Below are 12,391 nucleotides of genomic sequence, written 5' to 3'. Positions count from 1 at the left end.
GTGTAGAAAGGGTGGCAAGCTTTCGCTTCCTGGGAGTCAACATAGAGGAGAAACTTTTCTGGAGTGCGAACACCTCCGAGCTGCTGAAAAAGGCCCAACAGAGACTGTACTTCCTGAGAATTCTCAGGAGGAATAACATCACACAGAGACTGCTGGTGTACTTCTACAGAGCCACCATTGAGAGTGTTCTAACCTGCATCTGTTATACTAGCTGCACAGTGGCTCAGAAGAAAGCACTCCAAGGGATCATTAACACCACCCAAAAGATCCCTGGCTGCCCTCTCCCCACACTGGAAGATCTACACAACACCCGCTGTCTTAAAAAAGCCCAAAACATTATAAAAGATACCTCACATCCTGGCCACTCCCTCTTTGAACTGTTGCCCTCAGGCAGACGGTACAGAGCAATCAGTGTAAGGACTAATACACTCAACATAGCTTTTATCCAACTGCAATAACACATCTGAATACTGCTATAAAAAAATGTCCATCACGCCACTCTTGTATTAATCTATGCGCTGACTGAAGCATGTATGTGGGAATGTATGTGAATGTTTGCTGATACTTCTTATTAGCACTTTAAGTATTCTATTTATTTTATTTATTGAATTTTATTGTTTTATTTATATTTTGATATTGTTAGGGATGATGCACTGATCGGGGACCATTTTTAATTTTGTTGTACCTGTGACAATGACAATAAAGATTCTGATTCTGATTCAAACCTAGTAGATCAGTGAGCGTGAATCTGAGAAAACCTGCAATAATTCTAAACTGGAAGAGCCTAGGTCTAAGATTTTTGATACAAGCCCTAGATTCAGATATTGTAGATGTTATACTTGCGGTCAGCAGTATAGATCTCTTTATAAGATAGAGGGACACACGTCCCCGGTTACATAAGCATCAGGCTTTCAAATGAATGAAACCTCTGTCTTGGTCTTTGGTTGATTAACAAGCTGGTGTGGAAGTTTGCTGCCACACCGCCCCCTCGGCCTGTGCTTCGAGTATTCTGATAGTTAGTATGACTCGGGGGTGTTGATTCATTTAAACTAACATAATCATCCTGCTGTAACCAGGTTTCTGTAAGGCAGAGTAAACCTATTTTGTTGATCAATTATTACTTCATGTACTAACAGAGATTTTTGTTTTGTTTTTTTTCTTTGTTTGTGATTTTTTTATGTTTAAATTGGGTTTTTTTTGGCTGATTTTTAACTTGTTTTTTTGTTTGTTTAGGAGCTGACACAGTCTCTAAGGGGATGGGGGGATAACAGGAGGAGAGAAGCTGCAGGGAGGGGTGTAAGATTGCAACTCTGCTTCCTGGTCCCAACGTTGGATAGTCACGTTTTTGGGGGTTTAATAAATTTGGCCAGATTTCTAGAAATGAGAGCTGCTCCATCCAAGGTGGGATGGATGCCATCTCTCCTAAGAAGACCAGGTTTTCCTCAGCAAGTTTTCCAATTATCTATAAAGCCCACATTGTTTTTTGGACACTCAGACAGCCAACAATTTAAGGCAACGTTTGGCAAAGCTACACACTGAATCAATAATAATTTTAGTGATGTTTGATTGACGTAACTGGGTGTCATTACTGCCGATGTGAATAATAATTTTACTGAATTTACGTTTACCCATAGCCAGCAGTTTTAATTTCGCTCAATGTTGCCTGCTCTGGCTTCTGGAAGATAATTGACTGTGGTTGCTGGAGTCTCTAGCTCCACGTCTCAGAAAAGAATCACCAGTTACCAAGGTTTGACACACCCCAGTGGGTGTGTCACAGAGTGGGGAAAAGTTAGTTAGTTAGTCACACGGTGCACCGGGGGCTTCTATTTAAGACCAATCTACCTCTGCTGGCTTTGTATTTGTGTGTGGATTAAAGTATGCACTTGTGAGTCCTAAAAAGTTCAACACAAATAATTGTACACATTTGTAAATCTTTGTTTACATTTGTGGATCATATTATACGCATATGCAAAACTTTTGAGGTAAAATGCTCTTTATAATGAAAAGATAGATGATCTGTTGATGAAACTAGTATAGATTTGATTATGTGCTATCATAAACATGCCACTGTAGTGATATAACCTCAGAAACTAGACACAACTCGCATACAGACGGGCTGGGTGGCCGAATGTGTAACATACCAACGATTTGTCACATATGTTACGTTTTGGGATGAGAACGTGATGGTGCTATCATATGTAAACATGCCACTATAGTGATATACCCTCAGAAACTAGACACAACTCAAATGAGCATGTATACGTGATATGTACCTGCACAGGTGTGCTCATTGTGCTTCAATAACATATAGATCTACATCCCTGCTGACTTCTGTTCTAGTTTCTGCTGTCATCCCAGCTCCTTTCCCTGAACATTTCCCACTTCCCGTCTTGCTCTCTGTTTTACAATAACAATAACTAGTTTCACTTCCTCCAGCCTTTGTGTTTGTACTTCTCCTGCTGAAAGCAGCAACTTGGAAAGCTGTTAGGCTGAAGGAGTCCTTTCAGGCTGGTTGGTTGGTTGCTATTCTTGCTGCTATCTGTCACAGCTTGGTACATCTTTGTAAATATGAAGTCATGGATGACTCAGTATGATTACCTGAGCAGGTGAGTTTCAGGATTTGGTCAGTGTAATCTGATGTTGCACAGTCCCTCAGAGGAGATCTGGACAGAACACAATCAGAACTGATCAACCACCCAGTTGTGCGTGAGGAGTCTATCATTTCTATATAAACAGCTGAGCCACAGTCCAGTTGTTCACAGGAAACAGCTGCTTCTTTCAGGGTCCAGAAAAAGCCATACACTGGTCTCCACTTTCCCAGATGTTTAAACTCCAGTGTACCTGTACAGCGACTGGCTCCTCCCACCAACCTGAAATCAGGCTCTGAACAGAAAGCAGAGAGTCATCAGTAAAAGAATAAAGTGAGTTTGAACCACATCAAAGCTGCAGCTCCTCTTCTACCTGAGCAGGTGAGTCCAACAGCTTTGCCAGGTGAGCAGCTGTTTCGAGCTGAGCCTGAGCTTCTACAGTCCAGGAGAGCAGACTCATGGCCTCCACACTGGAACTCTTTGCTCCACACTGGAGCCTCCACTTCTCCATAGAGCGCCCCCTGGAGGGCCGAAGGAGGCCCACAGCCGAGCTCCCTACAGACCACCTCTGCATCCTGCTGGTCAAAGTCAGCTTCACACACTGAGGACCAGCTCTGGTTAGACTTCACCTCCAGTCTGCCTGAACACAGACTGGAACCATTCAGCAGCCTGACAGAGTCTGGAGACATCAGAGAAGATCAAACAGAGAGATCAGAGACAGCAGACACAAGAAAAAGATGGCAGCAAACAACTATTCACTGATCCAAACTCAGCACAACTCCAATATGACTTTTAGCATCACATTTAGACTTTGTAATCCAACAGCTGTTATTGCAGCCCTAGCCTACTGGGATTTTCCTTTGTGGGTGTGTATTATTGTTCATTTTTCTTGTGGAACCAGTAAAATGAGTGCAGCTGACTTCACTAAACAGTCAGCTCTGGTACCTGGCTCAGGGTCAGGACATGGCCAGAGAGAAAATAGTTTATATATTACATTTTAAGCTTTTTCCATTTGTCCTTGGTGATCATAGTGTATTGGCTTTTATGTGTTCTTTTGATGGTTTTATTTTCAAATGTCCCTTCTGTCTTCTTGTTCATTTTGGCCTTTTTATTGTTATATCCCACATCCACAGGACCTTTTAATGGTCTTCAGTTTTTTTTCAGTGGACAAAGAGAGGACCGAGTGGAGGTGTATTTGCGTTCCTGGGAGAGCTGCACAAAGGCCACGAGGCAGGGAATCTAACTTCCAATTTTTATCAACCACAGAAAGCCGACTCATTCTATCGTATCCTTGGTATAAGCAAAATGTGCAAATGTAAGAAACATAAGAAATAAACAAATATAAGTGCAGGAATGTAAGAATTTTAAGAATAAATATATGTACAAATTAGTGCTATCAGCATTAATCTTGTTAAAATTACGTTAACGCCATAAACGCATTAAAGTGGCAAATCTCCGTAATGGGGTTATGGCCTTAACGTGATTTTAATGAGATTAAGGCTGACAGCACTAGTACAAATCTAAGAATGTATGCACATTACTAGATATTCATACTAATTATATATATACATATGCTGATGATCTGTTAGCTGTTTGACAACTATTCTTTCAAGAATTTTTGAGATAAAGGGAAGGTTGGAGATTGGCCTATAATTAAACTAAGACAACTGAGTCTACAGATGGCTTTTAAAGTAACGGTTTAACCACTGCCAGCTTGAAGGCCTGTGGTACATAACCGATTTGTCATGGTTTACGGGGCAGGCCATGTGGTGTTAGTAAAGGAGGACCCAAAATGCGGGCAAAGGCTGATGATATGAGTGAGCATTTATTTACAGTGGAGGATAACAAACAAATGCGAGAGCGAATTCATTACTAGTTAATGTTAAAAAATGGTTGTTTCAGCAGCGCTCTGACTTTTTGTTAGCCCAGCTACAGTGTTGAAGAGAAACCTAGGATTGTTTTTATTTTCTTCAGTCTGTGATGAGTAGTATGATGTTCTAGCTTTACTGAGGGCTTTTTTTTTTTTTTTTTTTTAAATTTTTTATAAACCAGCAAACTATTTCTCCAGGCTACATAGTGATCTTCTAAATTTGTTATATACCATTTCCTCTCCAGCTTTTGAGTTATCTGTTTTAAGATGTGTGTTTGAGAATTATACCAGGGAGTCAAGTACTTCTGATTAGAGACTCTTTTTCACAGCATCTACAGTATCCAGAGTCGTACGTAGTGTGGAAGCAAAATTATTAACAACACAATCGACCTCTGTTGGAGTAGTGTTCAGATAGCTGCTCTGCTCTATGTTGGTACAGGGCATTGAAGATGATAACAGTGGGTGGATTATATTCTTAAACTTAGTTACAGCGCTTTCAGAAAGACATCTACTTTGATAAAGTCTACTCTCCACTGCTGTGTAATCAATTATTGTAAATGTAAATGTTATCAGGAAATGATCAGACAGGAGAGGGTTTTCAGGAAAGACTGTTAAATGTTCAGTTTCTATGCCATATGTTAAAACAAGATCTAGAGTGTGATTAAAGTGGTGGTGGGTTCTTTTACATTTTGAGAGAAGCCAAATGAGTCTAATAAGAGATTAAATGCTGTGTTGAGGCTGTCATTTTTAGCATCTACATGGATGTTAAAATCACCCACAATAATTATAAAAGGTCTGAGAAATCAGACAGAAACTGTGTAAGGCCCGGGTGGATGATAGATGATAGGAGACTGTTTTTTGACTTTTCCAGCTATTGTGGACAAGGCTAAGCATCAGGCTTTCAAATGAATTAAAAGTCTGACTTGGTCTTTGGTTGATTAATAAGCTGGTGTGGAAAATTGCTGCCACACCACCATCTTGCCTGCGCTTCGAGGATTCTGATAGTATTACTCAGGGTTGTTGATTCATTTAAAGTATAAGGCTGAGACAGAAAGATGATCTGGTGATGAAACTAGTGAAGCATTTGTTTTTGTGGTATCGAGACCATTCTCATTCCCAACGCGTAACATACCAATGATTTGTCACATCGCGAGATGTCCCGTAGGAAGGAGAAAGGTAAGCTTCTGGGTCCCTATTTTAGGCACCAGAGTTTGGAATGGAATCCAGAAGAATGACGCTCCCGACGGTAACACAAGTTCCAGCTGTGTATTCCAGCCCTAACCTTAACTTTATCCCTGCCCTTAACCACATCCTTAATCTTATTAAATAGCGTTTTTCCAATTGATTCATGATGAGAAAGTAAAAGAAATGTACATGTGTAGATTCATTCCAACCGGTTCTCATGTTTCTGAATGCGTAACATACAGACGGGCTGGGTGGCCGAATGTGTAACATACCAACGATTTGTCACATATGTTACGTTTTGGGATGAGAACATGATGGTGCTATCATATGTAAACATGCCACTATAGTTAGTGATATACCCTCAGAAACTAGAAAACTCAAATGAGCATGTATACGTGATATGTACCTGCACAGGTGTGCTCATTGTGCTTCAATAACATATAGATCTACATCCCTGCTGACTTCTGTTCTAGTTCCTGCTGTCATCCCAGCTCCTCTCCCTGAACATTTCCCACTTCCCATCCTGTTCTCTTTTCTGTAAAAACCTGTTAACTAGTTTCACTTCCTCCAGCCTTTGTGTTTGTACTTCTCCATAAACACCTTCTGAAAGCAGCAACTTGGAAAGGTGTTAGGCTGAAGGAGTCGTTTCAGGCTGGTTGGAGGTTGGTTTAGAGGATTCCTGAATCTCTTCCATGTTATGACTGATGGAGATGGTCTGCTGCTATTTTTGCTGCTATCTGTCACAGCTTGGTACATCTCTGTCATATATAAAGTCATGGATAACTTCATCAATATGATTACCTGAGCAGGTGAGAGTCAGGATTTGATCAGTGTTAGCCGATGTTGTACAATCCCTCAGAGGAAATCCTGACTGAACACAGTCAGAAGAAATTGACCACACAAATTTGTATGAGGAGTATGCCTTTTGTATAGAAACAGCTGAGCCACAGTCCAGATATTGGCAAACTTCAGCTGCTTCTTTCAGGGTCGAGAAAAAGCCATACACTGGTCTCCACTTTCCCAGATATTTTGCCTCAAGTGTTCCTGCACAGCGACTGGCTCCTCCCACCAACCTGAAATCAAAGTCTGAACAGAAAGCAGAGAGTTATCAGTAAAAGAAAAAAGTGAGTTTGAGCCACATCAAAGCTGCAGCTCCTCTTCTACCTGAGCAGGTGAGTCCAACAGCTTTGCCAGGTGAGCAGCTGTTTCGAGCTGAGCCTGAGCTTCTACAGTCCAGGAGAGCAGACTCATGGCCTCCACACTGGAACTCTTTGCTCCACACTGGAGCCTCCACTTCTCCATAGAGCGCCCCCTGGAGGACCAAAGGAGGCCCACAGCCGAGCTCCCTACAGACCACCTCTGCATCCTGCTGGTCAAAGTCAGCTTCACACACTGAGGACCAGCTCTGGTTAGACTTCACCTCCAGTCTGCCTGAACACAGACTGGAACCATTCAGCAGCCTGACAGAGTCTGGAGAGTCTGGAGACACCCACACATAAACATATTAGGGATATTAGGGATTGCACATTAACATATTTTATTGTATAAACTGAACCGTAATGAATTTAACCAGAGAGAGAGACACACACACACACACGAAGAGAGAGTATGCATAGTAATGGATAACAAACAGCTATCATAATTCGTCATACAATGAGAATAGGACAAATCAACAAATGACAATGACTAATTTTGTGCTGAACACAGTCCAAAAGATTTAGTAAGCTACATCAGTGTCTACTGTTTACTAGGGATCGGTATCGAAACCCGGTTCTTGTTGAGAACCGGTTCCCACTTTTTCAAATCGATTCCAGTCGCCCCGAATGACGTCACCACGTTGCGGAGCGTCATTTACCTGGCAGGGCGCCTAGGCGGCTCAAACGCTCAAAAGTTTGGTTATACTTTACGAGAACGGATGACAACGGGGCAACTTGCAATACTTGCAAAGTAGATATTTCATTTAAAGGAGGAAACACTACGAATATGCAAAAGCATTTGCTCACAAAACAAGCGATAACCTTAAATGAATGTCGTGTTTTTAATTCCGCTCCGGACTCGTGAATCTCAACCCAGCAGCAGCGGTAACGTTTGCACGTCATCTCCCGTTAATGCGACAGGTCAATAATCAACTAACAGTGCACATTATGTTAGCGCGATCTGCCTTATTACAAAACCTGCCGTTACTGTGCGCTGCATTTAGGTGACCATGATGGGAGAGACAGACAGAGTCTGGCTGGCTCAGATGCTGGCAGTTCTCGCTGCAGTCTACCGGTAGCGTCTCCTTTCAGGCCAGGATAGACGAATGTCACCGAGCAGTGACTAAGTTTGTGGTCAAAGGCTTGCACCCATTTGCCACAACAGATGCCCCAGATTTTCGGTAAGTGAATGTGCTTAATTGTAGGCAGGGACATTACTGGAGATTCTTGTGTAATTGCTACAGAATAATTTATGTTATACTTTGTTATTGCTACAGAAGAATATTTATTTTATTGCTTTACATTTACAAATTTTTTTTCCTGGGGACCCTGTGACACCCCATTGAAGAGCCGTAGGCTGTGGATCTCTTAAGATCTCACTGTTGGGTTTGTAAGGCCATGTTACTCCTATCTTGTTCAAAGAGAAGATATAAAACAAAGTTCTAAGCTAATCGACCTTAGTGTTCTCCTTTTTTAAAAAGAATCGATAAGAGAATCGATAAAGAATCGAATCGTTAAACAGAATCGAAAACGGAATCGGAATCGTGAAAATCTTATCAATACCCATCCCTACTGTTTACTATCATAGCCAAGTGGCCAAAAAGCACCACTGAACGACCCAGGAAATCATTCCTGCCTGTGGCGATCTCCCTGTACAACTCCTCCATCGAACACATTGCAATAGTTACACCCTTTTTTGCACACACTCTTTTCTACTCTGTAATATTCTTGTCAGTTTTCTTGATATTTTATTTATAATCACCTTTGTTAATCCTTGATATTTATAATTGAGTGATGTGTATATATTAGTGCTATTTCTTAAATGTGTCCAGGAACATTTCCCACTTCCTGTCCTGTTCTCTTTTCTGTAAAAACCTGTTAACTAGTTTCACTTCCTCCAGCCTTTGTGTTTGTACTTCTCTATAAACACTTGCTGAAAGCAGCAACTTGGAAAGCTGTTAGGCTGAAGGAGTCCTTTCAGGCTGGTTGGAGGTTGGTTTAGAGGGTTTCTGAATCTCTGCCATGTTGTGACTGATGGAGACGGTCTGCTGCTATTTTTGCTTCCATCTGTCACAGCTTGGTACATCTCTCATATATGAAGTCATGGATGACTTAATCAGTATGATTACCTGAGCAGGTGATATTCAGGATTTGATCAGTGTCAGCCGATGTTGTACAATCCCTCAGAGGAGCTCCTGGCTGAACACAGTCAGAATTAATCTTCCATCTAGATCTCCATGAGAAATTGTGCCTCTTTTTGACAGAAACAGCTGGGCCACAGTCCAGATGTATGCACACAACAGCTGCTTCTTTCAAGCTCCAGTCAGAGCTATCCACAGGTCTCCATTCTTTCCGATTTTGCACCTCCAGTATACCTGCGCAGCGACTGGCTCCTCCTACCAACCTGAAATCACTCTCTGAACAGAAAGCAGAGTCATCAGTAAAAGAATAAAGTGAGTTTGAACCACATCAAAGCTGCAGCTCCTCTTCTACCTGAGCAGGTGAGTCCAACAGCTTTGCCAGGTGAGCAGCTGTTTCGAGCTGAGCCTGAGCTTCTACAGTCCAGGAGAGCAGACTCATGGCCTCCACACTGGAACTCTTTGCTCCACACTGGAGCCTCCACTTCTCCATAGAGCGCCCCCTGGAGGACCGAAGGAGGCCCACAGCCGAGCTCCCTACAGACCACCTCTGCATCCTGCTGGTCAAAGTCAGCTTCACACACTGAGGACCAGCTCTGGTTAGACTTCACCTCCAGTCTGCCTGAACACAGACTGGAACCATTCAGCAGCCTGACAGAGTCTGGAGACATCAGAGAAGATCAAACAGAGAGATCAGAGTCAGCAGACACACAAGAAAAAGATGGCAGCAAACAACTATTCACTGATTTAAACTCAGCACAATTCCAACATGACTTCATCATTAACAACAGAACACATCTTTCTAACAGGAGATATGTTGGCTTCGTTTTTATATTTCATTTCAACAGCTGTTATTAACTGGGATTCTCCTTTGTTGATATGCAGTATTGCCCCTTTTTTGTGGAACCTGTAAACTGAGTGCTGCTGACTCCACTAAGTAGTCAGGAAAAAAAACAAAAAAAAACATGTTGGGTCTTCATCTGTAACAAAACACAGGAAAACCATACACAAATGCTGAAAGACAAAATTGTATAAGTGAGTGAGTGACAAAGTGAGAAAGAGAAATGTGGCTGTATATGAGTTTCTGTCATGAATAGGGTGACCATATTTTGATTTCCAAAAAAGAGGACACTTAGCTCAGTCATGAAGAACTAGCTTAAAGAAACATATTTAACATATTTAAACGATGCCTTCTCTGTGCAGTTAATGAATTATGAAATAAAATATGTCATATAGGCTTTTACAAGTCAACAAGTGCAAAAAAACCCCAAACACTTAAAAACCTCTGGAATTAAATAATGGTACAGAAATAATGCCTCATCTGCATAAGAAAAATTACCAGTACTGGGTCAGTATGAGGGCTCGACTGGGACAAAAAAACTGACCAGGGCATTAGAGACCGGCCCACCAGGTATTATAGGAAAAACCATAAAGTCTTTGAATGAAAACAAACGCTGTTGTGACAGTGATGAACACTGTCTTGTTGGTATATATATGATTTTTTACATCAGATGAAAACTTTGGTTGTAAGATTCAGATAATTATTTAATAAAAGCTAGACATTTTAAATGAGAATAAGAAAGAAAAGTATTTCTTTGTGCCCCCCTTTTCCCTGTTAATGCCCTACCTGGCCCCCTGGCAAAACTTTGCTAGACCCGCCCCTGCACAGTTACCAGCTGTCAGCTACTTAGAAAAGGATCCTGGTGTTATTTGTCACAGAAACAGTTTATAACTTCCCTTCAACTCATTCATGTCACCTAAAAGATAAACCTGTTTCTCCATCACCTGTTCAGCTCTGATGATTCAGTAAGGACATCTCCTGGTTTCATCTTCATGTGTCCCTCTCACCACATATCCAAACCGATATCATATCACTATCAGTAACATCACAGCACCCACCCAGCTGTATAGAAACTCCGTCATGCTAGCTAGTACGCAGTACGAGTTATTGTAACTGACTGTAAAATGTCAGCACAACGAAAATATGCCCTGGTATGCCCAATGGCCATGTCCAGCTATGGTCGGTAGGGAAATTTCTTTTGCAGTTCGTCTGAAAAGAAGCACTTGCACTTTGGGATCTTTTAAACATCATTAGGCGCATTGCTGCGCACTGTCAGTCCCTTCTGTGAGCGCAGAACAAGCGCTCACAAAGCAGCAGTTCAGGGATGACGTCTCACACATGGGTCCTCTGTCGGAATATAGGAAAACCCGGACATTTTTATCAATCTCGAAAATCCCCCCGGATGCCCTGGACAGAATGTAAAAAGTGGACATGTCTGGGTAAAAGAGGACGGTTGGTCACCCTAGTCATGAAGCATACTTCAAAATTAGGGTAAGACATTGCAACAATGCCCCCCCGAGAGCCAGAGGCCCTGGCTGGCCACAACCACCCAAGAGTGGGGGGCTGTTTGCCTCCAGTGTACCTGCACAGGTGAGTTTCAGGATTTGGTCAGTGTAATCTGACGTTGTACATTCCCTCAGAGGAGATCTGGACAGGACACAATCAGAACTGATCAACCAAGCAGATGTATATGAGGAATGTCTTTCTTCTACATAAACAGCAGAGCCACAGTCCAGATATTCACAGAAAACAGCTGCTTCTTTCAGGGTCCAGGAATCATGAGAGGCACACAATGGTCTCCACTCTCCCAGATGTTTTGCCTCCAGTGTTCCTGCACAGTGACCGGCTCCTCCCACCAGCCTGACATCAACAGGCTCTAACAGAAAGCAGAGAGTCATCAGTAAAAAAGTGAATTTACTTCTGGAAATATTTAATTTTAGTCCTTATTCTGGTTGTGTGATTCTTAATTTCTCTCTGATTTCTCCTTTTACCTGTAGAACTGTGTTTTCCATCAACCTGGACTCCTGAAGAGAAAATGAGTAAAAATTGTAAGTGTGAAGAAGGAATTTGATTGGAGGTGAGATGAGGACAGGAGAAGAGACAGTTACCTTTTAGTCAATTTCTGGGACTACACAGGGGCGGATCTAGAAGGGTGGCATGGGGTGGCAAGTGCCACCCTAAAATGATCCCTTGCCACCCCAAGTGCCACCCCAGTTTTGCATATGACAGTGTTGTTTATTAAAATAAGATAGCATTAACAGTTTGAGCGTAGTTACAGTCAACAGTGACTATAAATGCTAAAACTGAAGATATTGGATAGTGTTCCCCCCCTCCACCATTAACAAATGGTTCAGCCCATAGCAGGACCGGCTTTTTTCTTGTTTTCAGTAGCAAGCGATGCTTATGATTGTGTCAGAGCACATTTTGAACAACACCATGGGAATTTCGGATTTTGCACAGCTGGTTGGATGTTACACTCTGGAAATGGAAGGAAGGTGAGTGTTGTTAACCCTCTGTGGTCCACGGACACGCTGCACCTCCAAATCACATGACTATTTTAAGCTGACATAGCA

General features: G+C 42.0%; 1 protein-coding gene across 1 annotated transcript in view; it reads right to left on the bottom strand.

Moving 5' to 3' along the window:
- Nucleotides 1-12,391, bottom strand: part of LOC102081779 (scavenger receptor cysteine-rich type 1 protein M160) — a 70,632-nt gene that overhangs the window by 25,996 nt on the left and 32,245 nt on the right. The window contains exons 4-9 of the mRNA XM_025908456.1: nucleotides 9,333-9,638; nucleotides 8,969-9,256; nucleotides 6,808-7,122; nucleotides 6,445-6,729; nucleotides 2,962-3,267; nucleotides 2,599-2,883 (exon numbers count right to left, since the gene is read on the bottom strand). Coding sequence (XP_025764241.1) covers nucleotides 2,599-2,883; nucleotides 2,962-3,267; nucleotides 6,445-6,729; nucleotides 6,808-7,122; nucleotides 8,969-9,256; nucleotides 9,333-9,638 — 1,785 coding nt within the window. The remainder of the gene's footprint in view (nucleotides 1-2,598; nucleotides 2,884-2,961; nucleotides 3,268-6,444; nucleotides 6,730-6,807; nucleotides 7,123-8,968; nucleotides 9,257-9,332; nucleotides 9,639-12,391) is intronic.

Source organism: Oreochromis niloticus, linkage group LG7 (assembly GCF_001858045.2).
Source record: "Oreochromis niloticus isolate F11D_XX linkage group LG7, O_niloticus_UMD_NMBU, whole genome shotgun sequence".
Taxonomy (NCBI): Eukaryota; Metazoa; Chordata; class Actinopteri; order Cichliformes; family Cichlidae; genus Oreochromis; species Oreochromis niloticus.
This window is presented reverse-complemented; position numbering and strand designations above follow the sequence as displayed.